General features: G+C 47.1%; 1 protein-coding gene across 4 annotated transcripts in view; it reads right to left on the bottom strand.

Moving 5' to 3' along the window:
- The window catches only part of GRIK2 (glutamate ionotropic receptor kainate type subunit 2), a 626,152-nt gene that overhangs the window by 250,838 nt on the left and 355,621 nt on the right, over positions 1 to 19,693 (bottom strand). For all 4 annotated transcript variants that reach the window (XM_084624592.1, XM_084624595.1, XM_084624593.1 and 1 more), the window contains one exon: positions 361 to 567. In XM_084624592.1, coding sequence (XP_084480718.1) covers positions 361 to 567 — 207 coding nt within the window. The remainder of the gene's footprint in view (positions 1 to 360; positions 568 to 19,693) is intronic.

Raw genomic sequence — 19,693 nt, 5'->3', positions numbered from 1 at the left:
TTTAGATTTGGAAATGATTCATGAAAGCATGAAGCTCTTTCCATTTGGAAGACAAAAACAGAGATGCAAAATAAATAGCTCATGTTTAATGATACATTTTAAAAACTGGAAAAAAGCATCTTTAAGGTTTTTTTTTTTGGTTTGGTTTGGGTTTTTTTTTTGTTTTGTTTTGTTGTTGTTGTTTTAAGTACGGTGACTTGTTAGCCTAGAAAATCTCAGCATACCATTAGCATTAACATACACTATTATAACAATCTATCCATGTAAAAAAAGCAATCAGTAACCTGCAGGACCTTGTTAAATGTTGCCCTCACTTAAATTTCAGTAAGATAGCAGACAAGCTTCCAAAAAGGAACTTACATGATCAATTAGTTCACGAACCATTCCATTCCATTGTCCACTGGTATCATCCTGGGCTCCAAATTTGCCATCCTCCACCAGCCTAATTTCATAGGTAAATCCAAGGATGGTAGCTAGCTCCCTGAGGAGGTCAATGCAATATCCCTCAAATCGATCATTCCCATACAGAGGTTTGTCAGACTTCTTGAACATCACATATGGCTCTTCCTGTAAGTGAAGACACAGAGAGGGAGCTTCAGTTATTGTATAAAGTTGTTAATATATTACCACACACAGACAGAGGTGGACTTTAAAAAGAAAATCCTGTTGTCTCCCCTCTATCAAGGGAAAATTTACCTTGGATTACTCAAAAACGCTCTCATTTTTAAGTGAAAAAAATGAGCCAATAGTGAAGCCACATCTTCAGTGCAGCCGCACCCTACCTAATCTGAAATGTGTTCTCTACCGAATTGCTTATTAATGTCTAACATATTACTTGGGTAGAATCCTGTAAACTGCTTAAAATGAAAGCAATCTAACAATGTGGTTATTTGGCGACTGAAAAATTAATAGTTTTAATTCAGAATGTCAATCAAGAGTGTTAAGTATTGCATGCTATAATTTTTGTATAAGTGGGGATGTTAACTGCTTTTGCAATATTTTTTTTAAATAAGCATGTAGAAAACCTTTCAAAACACAAATCAGTAACAGTATATTCTGGTCCGCTGCATCAAGATATATATTTTGCTATTTATGAGACTGCAGAAAGCCCATGAAAACATTAACAAAAAAATAAATTAAAAAAAATTAAGTCCATGGAAACTGAATTTTAATTCCTTCAAACCTTCAGCTGATATTTAATTGTAAGGTTAAGATGTGACTGAAGATTTAGGTAGATGTTTATTGTATTAAGTGGTATACAGAAGACAGTCAACATTTTAAAACAATTGGCAGATCATTAGTAATTTATTTGGTAGGAAACTAATATCTACTACTATGCTTAACTTCTTGTTATGTTTTGTATGCAGAATAAATGTAGTTTTCATTACATGTAATGCTGGGAGGGAAAAGAAATACCACATCAAGAATTTTCTATTACCAACCTCCAGTTTCCTTTTGACACAGAATAGGTTAAATACATGAGCTCAAGCTTTTCTCCTGTTTTAGAACCTTTCCCCATTTTAGACAGAATAAAAAATAACCACAAAGTAAGGCAAGAAAAATTGCACCAGATGCAATTACTGCACCAGACACAAGACTCAATGAATAATAAAATAACTCTCCTGGGTAACTTTATAAAATTCATACAGTACTAAACCTCTACATCAGCATTCACTGGGGTTAAAGGCACCTCATTCTAGTGGCACTTGGCAGCTTTAATAAGAGTCTGTCAGCATTTTCGCTATAAACACCATTTTTGAGGAGTCCCATAATTGATCCATTTAATTTGCATAAAGATAAAACTTTTGCACATATGATTTTTGCCCAGATACAAGGGTAGGAGAGAGAGAGAGAGGGGTTTGTTGTAGTTAGAACAAAACATGTTCAAATAGTATGTTATGTGGAAGGGTTTTTTTGGTCATCTTTTGTATTAAAAAGATCAATATTTGTTTTCTCCAAATTGTCATGTTATGACGCTATTTCACACATTTCTACTTAAAGAAATAAATGTAGGGCCTGATCTGGCAAAAGCTGGACCCACACAAGTCATTCCATTGGCTCCTCACATTAGTAAGAGCTACTCATGAGTTAGATTTTTTGTTATGGATCAGCACTTTGGTTTTTAACATTAAATTTGGCAAGTGGTTCAGGAGTTTTTGTATTTCTTAATTAAAAATATGAATTTTTATGTTGAAATTTGTTAAATCTGGAAACAGATCACTGCGTATACTCACTGGCTCTTTTTCATAGCTTGTTTTAGTAGGCAAACTGCATTTCCTACTATGTACAGAACAATGTGCACGCTACCTCCCAAGTTGCAAAACTCCATTAGCTTCAGTGAGATATTTCATATAAGCTTTATAATGTAAGGGCTATTATGGTATTTCAAGAGTCAAAATGAAGTCAAACTTTTTCTGGAATTTTGTATGAATTGTGTGGAGTGCAAGACAATGATATTATGCAAAATCCAAGCAAACTGAAAAGCATGTAATAATTTAAGGGTCTTGAATATTTCAGTGGAAAGGATATTGGAATTATTTTGTGTTTTTCATTCTCATGTCTAAAAAATTGTAAAAAATGCAATTACTAGAGCTGGGTAAGAAACAATTTTCCTGTTCCATTCAAGTTTGAAGTATCAAAAAAAACCAAACAAACAAACAAAAACTGTCTATCCCGAATCAGGACTAAAGTCAAAATCTTGAACATTTTCATAAACTGAAAAGCTGAAAAATATTTCTGTTTGGGTCAATCAGAACATTTCATGTTGATAATTTTGAAAGATTTCATTTTGAGTTTGACCATTTCTTTCTCTCTTTTCTTTTTTCTTTCTTTTCTTTTTTGTACTATACTTAGCTTATATTTCTAAACAAAACGTTGAGGCAGAAAACAAGACTATTTTAATTCATAACCAAACATTCTGACAATTTCAAAACTCTTTTTAAAAAAAAAATTGAGAGTCAAAAAATGGTCACAAAAACGGTTTCAGTTTCAATGAACTGGCATTTTCTGATGAAAAACATTTTTTTTTAAAACATTTACCAACCATCTCTATAAATATGACACCCTCGGGTCTGAGAAAATGTTGTACACTGTTCACAGAGCACTATGTGGTTAGAAAAGCAATCCAATTTTAGCTAAGTACAGCTCAGAGAACTATGTAAGAATGTGTAGCCTTGGAAACTTGATTCTCTAGGTAAAAAGAAAAATGCTTTGCCTTTGGTAAGCTGATGGCAATTAATAACCAGATCACTTCAGTTATGGAAGCTGTGTACTTTTGGGAGGGTCAGAAATGCCTGGAACCTCTTTATTTGCCTGATTTCTTAAAATATTATCTCAAGATGTATGGAAAAGCTCAGCAGTACATGCAGAAAAGGCAGAAGAGTTCAGTTAATATATCTGTTCTACATTTGGGAAAAAACAGATGATTTAGACATATTATATGAATATGAAGCACTTCTCATTCCAGTAGTAAGACAGGAGGGTATCAAACAGCAGCTACTAAATTTAGAAATTTTTTAAATCAGCAAAGAAAGAAAAATTGCATCCAAGAGTTTTTAAAGAGCTGGCCAAAGGAGCTTGCTGGATATCTAATGTTGCTTTTCAATAACTCTTCTCACACTGTGGAAGATTCAGAAGACTAGAAGAAAGCTAATGTTGTGCTAATATTTTAAAAGTATAAATGAGATGACTAGCAATTATAGGCCTATCAATCTGATCTTGATCCTAGGTAAAATAACAGAGTGGATAATACAGGACCAGATTAATAAAGAATTAAATTAGAGTAATATAATTAATGCCAATCAACATAGATTTATGGAAAATACATCCTGTGAAACTAACTTGGTATCTTTCCTTGTTAAGATTATAAGTCCAGTTGATCAAGGTGTTAGTGTTGATGATACTGAGATTCCTGTATGGCATTTAACATGCTACTGCACATTTTGATTAAAAAAAAAGGGGTTTGTGACTCCGTGGTAAGACTGGTATAGTGATCCAGGAGTTCACATTTGGTACTGGCTTGGTGAAATCTAATTATAGAACACATTACCAGTTTGGGCTGTCTGTCCTGTTTTCTGATAGGTAGGCTCTCACAGTTGTGAACCATTCCAGACAGCATGACACTTGGCCCTATGCTATTTAACATTTATTAATGACATGGTAGAACACAAAATCTTCAATAATGAAGTTTTCATATGATGCACAAACTGGGGGAGTGGTAAATAATGAAGAGGAGAGGTCACTCACACAGAGTGAACTGAATTGTTTGGTAAGCTGAGCACCATCAGACAATATGTTTTAATAGAGCTAAATGTAAACGTATACATCTAGGAACAAAGAATGTAGGCCATACTTACTGGATGGAGGATACTATCCTGGGAAGCAGTGACTCTAAAAAATATTTGGGGGTTGTTGGGATAAAACAGCTGAACATGAGCTCCAACTGTGATTCTGTGGCCAAAAGGGCTAGTGCAATTCTTGGAGGCATAAACAGGTGAATCTCAAGTAGGAATAAAGAGGTTATATTATCTCTGTATTTGGCACTGCTGCAAGTGCTGTTGGAATACTGTGTCCAATTCTGGTGTCTGCAATTCAAGAAGGATGCTGATAAATTGGAGAGGATTCAGAGAAGAGCCACAGGATGGTTAAATAATTGGGAAATCTACCTCTTAGGGACTGAGCTCCTTGAGTCTATCTATTTAGCTTAACCAAGAGAAAGTCATGAGGCAACTTGATCACAGTCTATAAGTCTCTACATAGGGAACAAACATTTGATAATAGGCTCTTTAATCTAGCAGACAAAGGTATAATGAAATGCAATGGCTGGAGGTTGAAGAAAAATTCAGACTGGAAATAAGGCGTGCATTTTAAAGTAATTGTAATCAACCCTCTGGAATAATTTACAAAGGAGTGAAGTAGATTCTCCATCACTGGCAAATTTGAAAATCAAGATGTCAGTGTCCTGTTACTGAAAATGAAATGGTGAGAAATCTTTTTATACACCGAGCTCACTAAGCTGCATACATCCAATCCCAGCTTGCTAGCTTTTTTAAGGAGAATTTAATATTATGTAATTTGACCTGATTTTGCTTTCAGAGGTTTTGAAGGCTGACAATGATTATCTGATGACTCCCAATATTACATGTGTGTTAGATCCACATCATATTTGCTCTGCATCTCCATAATCTTTTGTGTGATGAAACATTTTCCTAGAAAGAAATATTTTAGAAAACTGCATCTATAGAATGTGTGTGTACCTAAAAAAGCCAATCTTAATAAAAAGCAATATGCAGCTGAAAATCTCAGTGGACTTTTCCTTAAAAACTGCTGGCATCATATTGAATGACATTTGTAAATTATGAATTTTGTTCACTAGCATAACACTTGAAACACAAATAGTAATACATCATAGCCTGTTATAGATAAAAAGATACAATGTGCCTCAGACAACATATATTTGTGCCAGAGGTCACATGAACAAATAGCATGGTTCTGACCAATTGATGTTCTGTGCACCTTGGTAAATAGAGGTCAAATGAACTAAAGGAACAGCTCAGATAGCCCAAGATCCACAGTTCCTTGCAGTCTCTGTCCATTGCCTCCCTGCTCAGCTAGAAGCCATTTTGGCTGCCTTCAAAGACAGATTATCTTGAATTTGTTGTGATTTAATTGTCTAACATGGCAGTTTTCCGTGCACCGAAGAGGGCACCATAACACACACCTCAACAATTGTCTATTTTCTATTTCTTTATGGAAGTTAGAAATGGTAACTGTTTATCTTCAGAAGTTTATTTTTCTTGTGAGGCATCCTAGGAGATTTGTTCCAGACTCCTTCACTAAAATAATTCATGTACATTAAGTAGGAGCAGCATCCATGTTTCATGGTTTAAAGTACTGTTAATTAGAGTGTTAATTTTTTTCATTAACAACAACTTTATGCTTTTCCTTTCTTTATTCCCACCATGTAACTCAAGGTCTTGACCAGCAAAGGGAGCAAAATCAAGTCAATAATTAGATAGATGTGAATGCAGAAGCAGTGGAGGCAAGAACACAGCCATATTGCTTAAAGGACATTTATAAAACCTTGTTTACATTTTTTAACTTAAACAGAGGATACAGGTATTTTTGTTCCTTTCCGACAGACTCCCATCACACCAGGGAAAAGTAACATCCTCATACCACCTTTGTTAATTCCCACTGAATGGCATGAAGCAGGGTTTTATGAATTAGTTTAACTACAGGTGAATATCAGTTCAACCCAAACAAACAAAGCCTCTCAGATATACTGTAGAGATGTGTATCATACCACAGGAAAAGCTGAAGCAAGATTCCCATGAAAAGCATGATTCTGTTTCCCCACCCACTTATTATTCTGTTTTAGTTTAGTTTTGTTTATTATTGGCACCATTGTCTTTCACTATTGCATTTTAGCAGTTAATATGTTACAAGAACAATGTTCATTTTTCTTCCTTAGCTGGGGAATACAAAAAAAGAAATAATGTATAGGAATAAAACACATGTAGAAGCATGTAATTTTATGGTTTCAAGTCATGATGTGGGGGGGGGAGGTTGCACGGGGGCTGATAGTACAGATTTTAAATCTCAAAAAATACCATTATTGGCATGGTTAGGAAAATCATTCCTTACATGGAGACAGAAGAAAAATTGTTCCAAAAAGGTGGGCATTCCTTTGACAAGTGAAATAAAGACTAGTTCTGGCAGCTATCTGAAACTGTCTCGCTTGAGTGGCTTTGCTACAGCCTGCAATACAGGACGGTATATGTTGTTGGCTCCTGAGAAGCACACAGTATCCTTCCCCTCTAAACTGTGTGTGTTTTTCCACTTAAAAGACAATCTCAAGACAGTTTCTGCACAGTTTTCTTTTGAGCTTCATTATTAAGACACAGAGTAATAATAACCTCTCTTTTAAGTAAGGAAGGAGACTGAAGATTAGAGACTATCAAGTCTCCACTCAATGATATAGGCACACATTTGCCTTTGCTCCCAAGTTGGTAGGGGCTGGGGTTCTGAGGAAGGGGAAGAGAGTGCCTTAGGCAACTCTGTAGTGAACCTCTGACCAGCTGAGGAGTAACATCCAGGAGTTCTGGAGGGAGTTGTGTCTATTACTCTCCCTCAGAAGGAATGAACAGCATTTTGACTCTTAGCATTTTGACTCTTAGGGGCTTGGAAACCACATCCTGAGCAATGTTGTTATACCAACCTAACTCCCCAGTATAGACAGCAATATGTCTATGAGAGGGCTTCTCCTGTTGACATAGCTACTGCCTCTCAAGAAGGTGGAGTACCTATGCCGATAGGAGCAGCTCTCCTGTTGGTATAGGTAGCATCTTCACTTAGCCCTAGTCTACACTAGGACTTTAGGTCGAATTTAGCAGCGTTAAATCGATGTAAACCTGCACCCGTCCACATGATGAAGCCCTTTATTTCGACATAAAGGGCTCTTAAAATCGATTTCCGTACTCCACCACTGACAAGTGGATTAGCGCTTAAATCGGCCTTGCCGGGTTGAATTTGGGGTACTGTGGACACAATTTGACGGTATTGGCCTCCGGGAGCTATCCCAGAGTGCTCCATTGTGACCGCTCTGGACAGCACTCTCAACTCAGATGCACTGGCCAGGTAGACAGGAAAAGAACTGCGAACTTTTGAATCTCATTTCCTGTTTGGCCAGCGTGGCAAGCTGCAGGTAACCATGCAGAGCTCATCAGCAGAGGTGACCATGATGGAGTCCCACAATCGCAAAAGAGCTCCAGCATGGACTGAACGGGAGGTACGGGATCTGATCGCTGTATGGGGAGAGGAATCTGTGCTATCAGAACTCTGTTCCAGTTTTCGAAATGCCAAAACCTTTGTCAAAATATCCCAGGGCATGAAGGACAGAGGCCATAACAGGGATCCGAAGCAGTGCCTCATGAAACTTCAGGAGCTGAGGCAAGCCTACCAGAAAACCAGAGGGGCGAACGGCCGCTCCGGGTCAGAGCCCCAAACATGCCACTTCTATGATCAGCTGCATGCCATTTTAGGGGGTTCAGGCACCACTACCCCAGCCGTGTTGTTTGATTCCTTCAATGGAGATGGAAGCAACACGGAAGCAGGTTTTGGGGACGAAGAAGATGATGATGAGGAGGAGGTTGTAGATAGCTCACAGCAAGCAAGGGGAGAAACCGGTTTTCCCAACAGCCAGGAACTGTTTCTCACCCTGGACCTGGAGCCAGTACCCCCCAAACCCACCCAAGGCTGCCTCCTAGACCCGGCAGGCGGAGAAGGGACCTCCGGTGAGTGTACCTTTTAAAATACTATACACGGTTTAAAAGCAAGCATGTGAAAGGATTAATTTGCCCTGGCATTCGCGGCTCTCCTGGATGTACTCCCAAAGCCTTTGCAAAAGGTTTCTGGGGAGGGCAGCCCTATTACGTCCTTCATGGTAGGACACTTTACCACTCCAGGCCAGTAACATGTACTCGGGAATCATTGTACAACAAAGCATTGCAGTGTATGTTTGCTGGCGTTCAAACAACATCCGTTCTTTATCTCTCTGTGTTATCCTCAGGAGAGTGAGATATCATGCATGGTCACCTGGTTGAAATAGGGTGCTTTTCTTCAGGGGACCCAGTTCCTGCTGGGCTGTTTGCCTGTGGCTGAACAGAAACGTTCCCCGCTGTTAGCCACGGAGAAAGGGGTGGGGGGTAGCCATGCGGTGGGGGGAGGCAAAATGCGACCTTGTAAGGAAAGCATATGTGCTATGTATGTAGTGTTAACAGCAAGGTTTACCCTGAAAGATTGTAGCCACTGTTTTATAAAATGTGTCTTTTTAAATACCGCTGTCCTTTTTTTTTCTCCGCCAGCTGCATGTGTTTCAATGATCACAGGATCTTCTTCTCAGAGGCTAGTGAAGATTAGAAAGAAAAAAAAAACGCACTCGTGATGAAATGTTCTCTGAGCTTATGCTGTCCTCCTACACTGACAGAGCACAGACAAATGCGTGGAGGCAAATAATGTCAGAGTGCAGAAAACACAAAATGACCGGGAGGAGAGGTGGCAGGCTGAAGAGAGTAAGTGGCGGGCTGAAGACAGGGCTGAAGCTCAAATGTGGCAGCAGCATGATGAGAGGAGGCTGGATTCAATGCTGAGGCTGCTGGAGGATCAAACCAGTATGCTCCAGTGTATGGCTGAGCTGCAGCAAAGGCAGCTGGAGCACAGACTGCCACTACGGCCTCTGTGTAACCAACCGCCCTCCTCCCCAAGTTCCATAGCCTCTACACCCAGACGCCCAAGAATGCGGTGGGGGGGGGGCACCGGCCAACCAGCCACTCCACCACTGAGGATTGCCCAAAAAAAAGAAGGCTGGCATTCAATAAATTTTAAAGTTGTAAACTTTTAAAGTGCTGTGCTTAAAGTGCTGTGTGGCATTTTCCTTCCCTCCTCCACCACCCCTCCTGGGCTACCTTGGTAGTCATCCCCCTATTTGTGTGATGAATGAATAAAGAATGCATGAATGTGAAGCAACAATGACTTTATTGCCTCTGCAAGCGGTGATCGAAGGGAGGAGGGGAGGGTGGTTAGCTTACAGGGAAGTAGAGTGAACCAAGAGGCGGGGGGTTTCGTCAAGGAGAAACAAACAGAACTTTCACACCGTAGCCTGGCCAGTCATGAAACTGAGTTTCAAAGCTTCTCTGATGCGTACCGCGCCCTCCTGTGCTCTTCTAACCACCCTGGTGTCTGGCTGTGCGTAACCAGCAGCCAGGCGATTTGCCTCAACCTCCCACCCCGCCATAAACGTCTCCCCCTTACTCTCACAAATATTGTGGAGCACACAGCAAGCAGTAATAACAGTGGGAATATTGGTTTCGCTGAGGTCTAAGCGAGTCAGTAAACAGCACCAGCGTGCCTTTAAACATCCAAATGCACATTCTACCACTATTCTGCACTTGCTCAGACTGTATTTGAACAGCTCCTGACTACTGTCCAGGCTGCCTGCGTACGGCTTCATGAGCCATGGCATTAAGGGGTAGACTGGGTCCCCAAGGATAACTATAGGCATTTCAACATCCCCAACAGTTATTTTCTGGTCTGGGAATAAAGTCCCTTCCTGCAGCTTTTGAAACAGACCAGAGTTCCTGAAGATGCGAGCGTCATGCGCCTTTCCCGGCCATCCCACGTTGATGTTGGTGAAACGTCCCTTGTGATCCACCAGAGCTTGCAGCACTATTGAAAAGTACCCCTTGCAGTTTATGTACTTGCCGGCTTGGTGCTCTGGTGCCAAGATAGGGATATGGGTTCCGTCTATGGCCCCACCACAGTTAGGGAATCCCATTGCAGCAAAGCCATCCACTATAACCTGCACATTTCCCAGGGTCACTACCCTTGATATCAGCAGATCTTTGATTGCATGGGCTACTTGCATCACAGCAGCCACCACAGTAGATTTGCCCACTCCAAATTGATTCCCAACTGACCGGTAGCTGTCTGTCATTGCAAGCTTCCACAGGGCTATAGCCACTCGCTTCTCAACTGTGAGGGCTGCTCTCATCTTGGTATTCATGTGCTTCAGGGCAGGAGAAAGCAAGTCACAAAGTTCCATGAAAGTGCCCTTTCGCATGTGAAAGTTTCGCAGCCACTGGGAATCATCCCAGACCTGCAACACTATGCGGTCCCACCAGTCTGTGCTTGTTTCCCGAGCCCAGAATCGGCGTTCCACAGCATGAACCTGCCCCATTAGCACCATGATGCATGCACTGGCAGGGCCCATGCTTTCAGAGAAATCTGTGTCCATGTCCTGATCACTCACGCGACCGCGCTGACGTCGCCTACTCGCCCGGTATCGCTCTGCCAGGTTCTGGTGCTGCATATACTGCTGGATAATGTGTGTGGTGTTTAATGTGCTCCTAATTGCCAAAGTGAGCTGAGTGGCCTCCATGCTTGCCTTGGTATGGTGTCTGCTCAGAAAAAAGGCGCGGAACGATAGTCTGCCGTTGCAAGGGGCGACTGACGACACGGCTTACAGGGTTGGCTTCAGGGAGGTAAAATCAACAAAGGGGGTGGCTTTACATCAAGGAGTATTTCAGGCAGGACTTCACGGAGGGTTCCAATAAGAAATGGTGCACTTAAGTTATTGTTCTTATTGGAACAAGGAGGTTAGTCTGGCCTCTGATTGATACATGGCTAGATTTACCTCGCTGCACCTTCCCTGTGAGTGACTGCAGTGTGACCTAGAGGAATGAGTCCCCTAGACAGGGGGTGGGGGGAGGGGAAGCAAATGAGTGCAAAACAAATCTGGTCTATTTCTTGTTTTGATACACTCCATCTATCTTTTACATCTTTGGCTGGCAGCAGATGGTGCAGGACTGCATGCCATCCACATCTCATGGCTGCTCGGCAGAAGATGGTACAATCCCACTGCTAGCACTCCATATCGCCTGCCTGCTCACCATAAGATGGTTCAATAGGACTGACTGCAGGACTAAAGAGAATGACTTGATCAAGTCACTCCAAATTTGGTCCCTGCGCCCATGTCTGTCCAGGCACTCCCGGCCGACGCGGCCAAGAGCACCTCTGACATGACAATGACGGCTACCAGTCCTATTGCACCGTCTGCTGCCACAAGGCAAAGGGTTGCTGCTACTTTGTAGCAATGCAGTACCGCGTCTGCCAGCACCCAGGAGACATACGGTGATGGTTACCTGAGCGGGCTCCATGCTTGCCGTGGTATGGCGTCTGCACAGGTAACTCAAGAAAAAAGGTGTGAAACGATTGTCTGCCCTTGCTTTCACGGAGGGAGGGAGGGAATGGGGGCCTGACAATATGTACCCAGAACCACCCGCGGCAATGTTTTAGCCCCATCAGGCATTGGGATCTGAACCCAGAATTCCAATGGGCAGCGGAGACTGTGGGGACTGTGGGATAGCTACCCACAGTGCGACACTCTGGAAGTTGACTCTAGCCTCAGTACTATGGAAGCGCTCTGCCGAGTTAATTCACTTAATGCACTTAGAGCATTTTCTGTGGGGACACACACACTCGAATATATAAAACCGATTTCTAAAAAAACGACTTCTATAAATTCGACCTAATTTCGTAGTGTAGACATACCCTAAATGAAGGTGTAAGTGGAGACAAGCCCTTAATGACAAATGTTTCCCAGTTTACATACACTAGAAAACAGACAGAAAAGCAGAATGCTGAAGGGAAATAACTGTGAAAATTGAGAAGGCTCTCTGGGGTTCAGAGAATCACTGGTAAATAATGTGTATTAACCAAATGGTGAGTTTTTCCCTTCTTTTATTCATATTATTATTTGTATTACAATAGTGTCAACATGCTCCAATCAAGGTTGGAACTGCAGTGTGCTAGGTGCTGTACATACATCAGAAGAGCTTGCCGTCTGAAAATATAAGATATATAAAGGTAAGAGAAAAAAATATGACTATCCCCGTTTTTCAGTTGACACTGGGAGATTAAGTGACTTGATTTTGTTACACCGAGATTTAGAATGGTATAAATTTACAAGAAGCCTTTAATGAACTTGAAGTATGTGGGTTCTAAAGCAGGTACACTACTATACATCTAATTTTATAGCAAAAACACTTTCATGATGTTTTCATAAAAACAGGTTAAAAAAACCCAGAAAATTGAAAACATGTTCCTGGCATGGCAACTAGTGGGGTAGGGGCCAGCACCTAAGAATTATGTCACAGGCTATCTGTGCTCACTCAGATATAGCACAGTCCTTGCTTGTTTTCCGAAGGGGCAGGGATTCAGGGAGCAGAGTGGATCAAATGCTAGGGGGGAAAGAGAGACAGGAACTGTAGACACAACGTTTTCCACAGAAGAGAAAATGTCCATAACACCAGAGCCCAAGATGGCAGTGTAATTAGGTATTCCACTCGAAAGTGTATTAGAAACTTGAGGTAAACAGTAAAGGCCGTTTTTTCAAAGCTAAGCACTTAAGTTACAGCTGCACGATATAGGCACAGAAACCATTAGTAGCCTGAAATATGCAATTTGGGTAATTGTGTATGTAAATAGGGGTTTGTATGCTAATGTGTTTATCTGGGGAAAGTAATTATCCTTCTGCACATGGGCATGCATATTTTGCCAGTGCAATGTAGGTGCTCAATTTGGAAAAAAAATAGCATTAAGGGTGCTAAGAGTCAGAGCACCAATGACAAAGTTTACTATATGTAATCAAGACTAGTCTCTTTTATTGGTTATTGATGACATAAACATTTCAGATGTTACATTACCTTTAGATTCCAACATGTGGATATCACAAAAGGGCTATCCCTAAGTCATTCCCCAACCTGAGTCTTTGGTAATTGGCAAGTGGCTGCCAAGCCATCTGGCTGTCTCTAGAATATAGTTTATTTTAAAAAAATTGGGAATATCAATATATATTAGCTATTCAGTTCATTTCACATTTATTTCACTAAAGAAATATTTTTCATTGATTCATAGATTATAGGGCCATAAAGGGCCACTATGATCATTTAGTCCTACCTCCTGTATAACACAGGCCACAGGACTTCCCCGAATTAATTCCTGTTTGAACTAGAGGATACTGTGACAAAGTTCCTGCTCTACCTTGGTGGGTCTTGTGCTTATTGACGGATTTGCTTGCCTTGGAGCTTCACGGCAGCCCTCAGCTTGGCCGTTTTTCTGAACCCACAGTCCAGGTCGACGACTCCCGTGTCTGACCAGGAGCTGGGAGGATTCGGGGGGAACCCGGGCCCGCCCCCTACTCCGGGTTCCAGCCCAGGGCCCTGTGGAATGCAGCTGTCTAAAGTGCCTCCTGGAACAGCTGTGCAACAGCTACAACTCCCTGGGCTACTTCCCCATGGCCTCCTTCCAACACCTTCTTTATACTCACCATAGGACCTTCCTCCTGGTGTCTGATAATGCTTGTACACCTCAGTCCTCCAACAGTCTGCGTTCTCGCTCCTAGTGCCTCTTGCTCCCAGCTCCTCACATGTACACCACAAACTGAAGTGAGCTCCTTTTTAAAACCAGGTGCCCTGATTAGCCTGCCTTAATTGATTCTAGCAGCTCCTTGATTGGCTGCAGGTGTTCTAATCAGCCTGTCTTAAGTGTCTCCAGAAGGTTCCTGGTAGTTCTGGAACCTTCCCTGTTAGGAAACGGAACGTCTTTTGCTTGCTCCTCAGCTATCTGCTTTCTATTCTTTCCTAAAGCCCCCTGGCCCGGATTTTTCTTACTTTTTTGCACCTGCCTTAGTCCCCCCCCGACCGGGCCAGACGCTTTTTTTGATTTTTCTTTTTATTTTTTGTGTTTTTTTCCCATCTACGTCCTTTGTCGGCCATCCCCCCCACGCCTGCTTTCGGGCGCAGCTATTTGCCTCAGCTGAGCCCCCGGAGGACGGGGGGGAAGATTGCCGATTTTGCTGTCCGGAGGGGGGAGTGGAAACCCCCAGACCCAGCCGTTTCGCCAGTAGCTCGGACCTTATAGCATTCTTAACATACCGGAGGACTTGGAACACAGCCAACACAGCCGGAGACGGAGATTCCATCGGACAGAAGAAATAATATAAATCATCGTGACGGAGGCCGTAAGACTGAGTAACTTTCTGAATTATGCTCTCGTGGGGGGGAGTTTGACTGTGATTACTTGCGTTTGTGGCGGCACAGGGGGTGTGGCGTGGAGACCCCCACCCCCGATCCATCGGTGCCCCTACCCCCCCATCGTTATTACAACTGTCACGGCCCCCCCGCAGTCTGTCCCTGCTGGCAATCTGCCATCTCCCTTCGGATCCAGCTGTTTGCTTTGAACTTTGCCTTCCGGACCGGACCTAACAACCGACCAACCGAGACTCTTTGGACAAACGTGTGTGGGTCTGCACCCCCCCCCGGACTGCTTATCCTACAACTTGCCCCTTTTACTGGACCCCGATTTTGTTCCCCCCTTCCTCCCAGCCCCCCTCCCTCGGCATTTTTTTTTCCTTCCCATCCGCAGCCAGCGGAGGGAGGGGCTATTCTGCCTTCTCCCCTCCCCCCTTCTCCTTCCGGTGTCTCCCTGTCTCTCCCTGCTCACAATGGCGGGGAACGAGAGGGGCGAGACTGCTTTATTAAAATTAGTTGTCCCTTCCCCACCACCACCCCTGCCCAACCCCCAAGGTCCCCCCCCTACTACTATTGTTAAGGTACTTGCCACCCCCCCTGCTGGGGCACCGGTAGCAGGAGGCACCAGGGTGATTGCTGCTGCTGCTGCTGCACCCACCACCCCCCCAGATTCTAGGAAACCCCCCCCGGTTCGCAAGAAGGGCCAGGGCGGGTGGAAGGGAAAGGGCCCCGCTAAAACCACTGAGCCCTCCATGGCGGGAGCTGCCCCCACCGCTGCGGCCTCGTCATCAACCGTGGCGCCCCTCCCAGCGTTTCCCTCCACCAGCTCTGCGATTGTCCCTCCCCCGGCCCCCAGGACGTATGCCCGGGCGGCAGCGGGCTCCCCGCTGCCTGCCGCCTCGTCATCTCGCCCCCCCCCGCCTCTGCCACCATCACCAGCGGCCGAGGCCCTTTCCCCGCCTTGACCAGGAAGCACGGCGTCCGTTGCCTCCTGGTGCCCGCCTCGCCCCACGTGGAGACATACGTGCAGGCGTTGGCGAAGGTGGTGGGACCCACGGCTATTGTGGCGGCCTCCAAGATGTATGGGAAGGTCGTTTTCTTCTTAGCCTCGGAGGATGCCGCCCAGGAGGCGGTGGAGAGGGGCCTGACGGTAGGGGGGGTGTTTGTCCCCCTAGAACCGTTAGAAGACCTGGGCGTTCGCCTCGTCCTTACCTCCGTTCCTCCCTTCTTACCCAATGCTGCCCTGTTACCCGCTCTTTCCACCCTGGGGAAACTTGTTTCTGTCATCAGCCCTCTCCCGTTGGGCTGCAAGGACCCCACCCTCCGTCACATTTTTTCGTTCCGCCGGCAAGTGCAGCTTCTACCACCGGCAGGGGCGCGTGACGGAGAGGCGCTTGAGGGGTCCTTTCTAGTCCCCAACGAGGGAGCCCGCTATCGGGTCTTTTATTCTACCGGAGAGGCCCGGTGCTACCTCTGCCGCTCAGCGGGGCATGTCCGCAGAGACTGCCCTTTGGCTCGGGGGGGAGGGGCACCCGAAACCCCCGAGACCCGGCAGGACATCGGCCCCGTCGCTGCCGACGCCCCTGGCTGCCCAGTACCTGAAACCAACCCTCCTCCTACTCGACCCATCGCTGCTCCCGTCCGGGCCCAAGAGATACCTTCCCTACAATGCCCGAGCGAGCAAGGGGTTTCCACCCTTGCTAGTACCACCCCAATAGAGCCCATGGAGGAGGGTGTGGCAAGGATGTTATCGGGTATAAGAGAGGGCCCTCCCCAAGGAGAAGCCCCCGCCCCTCATGTTGCCCCACCGCTACCTCCCCGAACCCCTAAACCATCGCCTCCGCCCCCCGACACGACCCCTGCTAACCAACCCCCAGATGATGCTATGGAGGGCTGGACCCTAGTCCAGGGGAAGCGAGGCAAGCGGAAGGCTCGAGCTCCGCTGCATCCACCCGACGCGGAAGCCCCCCGGAAGACCAGGAAAGGAGGCACTGCTATCGAGCCTCCCGCCACGGCCGCGAGCGAGATCCATCTGCCGGTGTCGGGAGGGGAAGATGGACTGGCATTGGAGGGCAGAATCCCCCCTCCACGGGAAACCCTCCCCTCCGAGACTTCTAAGGACACCCCTTCTGCCTGGACGCTACCCGAACCCCCCGCAGACCCCGAGGCGGCCGTTGAGGCGGGCCCTAGAGGAGAGGCCCCCGGGGTGGCAGGAGTTGGCCTCTCCTCCGTGTATGCGGAGATTGAGGCCCTGGATTTGACCCCGGTCACCCAGGGAGGGGATGATTTGCTGCCGGCTGGCCTCGAGCTGGGCAGCCTTACCCCAGCCTCCCTTTCCCCATGCTCCCTCCCCCTTTTTGCCTTTCCGGGTGAGCACCCTGCAGAAGGCGGTCCACCACCTGATGCCGTGACCGCTAAAATCACCATGGAGCCAGCACCTAGCATTCTTGGGAGCCCCTCCCCTTCCCCCTTAACCCTTGATTCTGCTCAGGAGGCACTTTCCTTTAGCTGCTCGCCTCCTGCACCCCAGAGCCTTACCCCTGCCCCTGCCCCCACCCCTGCCCCTGCCCAAGGTCCCTCCTCCTGCAATGTTAATGCCGCCCCTGGGGTTATTTCCTTTCCGCCTTTTGCAGACTCCCCCCAGGGAGCAGTCTTTGCACTTTCTAGTCGCGACCCGTTGGGAGTGGCAATTTTTCCCCTGCCATCCCCCTCCACCCCAAGGCGTGAAATGAATTTAATAACTCCAGCCTGTCAGACGCCCCGTCGGTGGTCCGCACCCTGTCTACCTGCCTTAGCGGACCACGAGGCTGTATTAAGAGGCCCATTAGGGAATACCTCGGGAATTGTAACCCCACCCCCGCATGAGCTGCGGCATGCGCTACGGAAGTTCCTAGAGCACTCCCGTGGCGCCCGCAATAGGGCACAGCTGGCTCTTCGGCTATGGGGGGACTTTGATCAACTCCTCCAGGCCACAAAGGCCCTTATGAAGGAGGGCAGGGGGCAAGGAAAGCGCGGTGCTGCGGCCTACGAGCGAGCCCGCAGCTTCCGAAGCGATCTACTCACCCACGGGATGGGTCATGGGTTGCTGCGCAACCCGCCGGGGGCCCTGAACCCCCCCGCCAATACAAGACCCCCACCCCCCCAGCCCTCCGTATGATGCCTCTTATTATTGCGACCCTGAATACCAGGGGCTGTAGGATGACTCTCCGCAGGTCCCAGGTGCTCTCTTACCTTCGGGAGGGGAGGTACTCTGTAGTTTTCCTGCAGGAGACCCATACAGACCCGGCTGCCGAGGACAGGTGGCGGCTGGAGTGGGGGGACGGGGTATACTTTAGCCACTTTGCGACCTGGCAGGCTGGAGTGGCAACCCTATTCTCCCCCAACCTACGGCCTGAGGTGCTAGGGGTCAATGAGGCCGTGCCGGGCCACATGCTGCACCTTCGAGTCCGTATGGAGGGGCTCGTGGTTAATTTTGTTAACATCTATGCCCCGCAAATGAGCTCCAGGCGGCCACAATTTTATCAGCAGGTGTCCGACTTTCTCGGCACCCTGGATTCGCACGAGTGCCTGGTCCTGGGAGGGGACTTTAACACCACCCTCGAGGAACGGGACCGCTCAGGGGCCGAACCGAGTCCGGCCGCTGCGAATATTCTTCAAGGGATAGTTGACCATCATTCCCTAGTGGACGTCTGGCGTGACCATCACCCAGATGACACCTCCACGTTTACCTTTGTCCGGGTGGAGGCCCATCGGTCACACCACTCTCGGTTGGACCGTATTTACTTATCCCGTTTCCATCTTTCACAGGCCCACTCCTCCGCCATTCGGCCGGCCCCATTCTCCGATCATCATTTAGTCGCTGTAACGGTTTCCCTCCGTGCAGAGAGACCGGGGCCAGCCTATTGGCACTTTAATAACAGCCTGTTGGAGGACGAGAGCTTTGTGATGTCCTTCCGGGAGTTTTGGTTGGCCTGGCGAGAGCAGTGGCGTGCCTTTCCCTCGGTGCGGCGATGGTGGGATCTCGGGAAGGTGCGCGCCAAGCTCTTCTGCCGTGACTACACTCGGGGCACCAGCCGACGGCGAAATGCGGCAATAGAGCAGCTGGAACGGGAGGTCTTAGAGATGGAGAGGCGCCTGGCCGCCGATCCCGAGGACCTGTCCCTCTGCGGAGCGTGCCGGGAGAAGCGGGAGGAGCTCCGGGCCCTTGAGGACCACCGGGCCCGAGGTGCCTTTGTTCGATCCCGCATCCGCCTCCTTCGGGAGATGGACCGCGGCTCCCGCTTCTTCTATGCCCTGGAGAAAACGAGGGGGGCCAAGAAACACGTCACCTGCCTTCTTGCGGAAGACGGCACCCCCCTCACGGGTCCGGAGGAGATGTGTGGGAGGGCCCGTGACTTCTACACAAGCCTTTTCTCCCCGGACCCGACCGATCCTGACGCTTGCGAGGTGCTCTGGGAGGAACTCCCCACGGTCAGCGTGGGCGACCGAGACCGACTAGAGCTGCCTCTCACCCTGGCCGAGTTCTCGGAAGCCCTCCGTCGCATGCCCACCAATAAATCTCCGGGCATGGACGGGCTGACCGTGGAGTTTTACCGCGCGTTCTGGGACATTCTCGGCCCAGACCTAGTCACCGTCTGGGCTGAGTCCTTGCAGAGCGGGGTCCTCCCTCTGTCATGCAGGCGAGCGGTGCTTGCTTTGCTGCCAAAGAAGGGGGACCTCCGCGATCTACGAAACTGGCGTCCCGTCTCACTCCTTAGCACGGATTACAAAATCGTAGCGAAAGCAATCTCGCTGCGGCTGGGGTCCGTGATGGCGGACGTGGTCCACCCAGACCAGACCTATACTGTCCCGGGTCGCAGCATTTTCGACAACCTCTTTCTCGTCCGAGACCTTTTGGAACTCGGGCGGAGAGATGGTCTATCGTTCGCCCTCCTGTCTCTTGATCAGGAGAAGGCGTTTGATAGAGTAGACCATGGGTACCTCCTGAGCACTCTGCAGGCGTTTGGATTTGGACCTCGGTTTGTGAGTTTTCTCCGGGTGCTGTATGCCTCCGCGGAGTGTTTGGTTAGGCTCAACTGGACCCTGACTGAACCGGTCAGCTTCGG

Source organism: Lepidochelys olivacea (genome assembly GCF_965140295.1).
Source record: "Lepidochelys olivacea isolate rLepOli2 genome assembly, chromosome: 3".
NCBI classification, from domain to species: Eukaryota; Metazoa; Chordata; order Testudines; family Cheloniidae; genus Lepidochelys; species Lepidochelys olivacea.
This window is presented reverse-complemented; position numbering and strand designations above follow the sequence as displayed.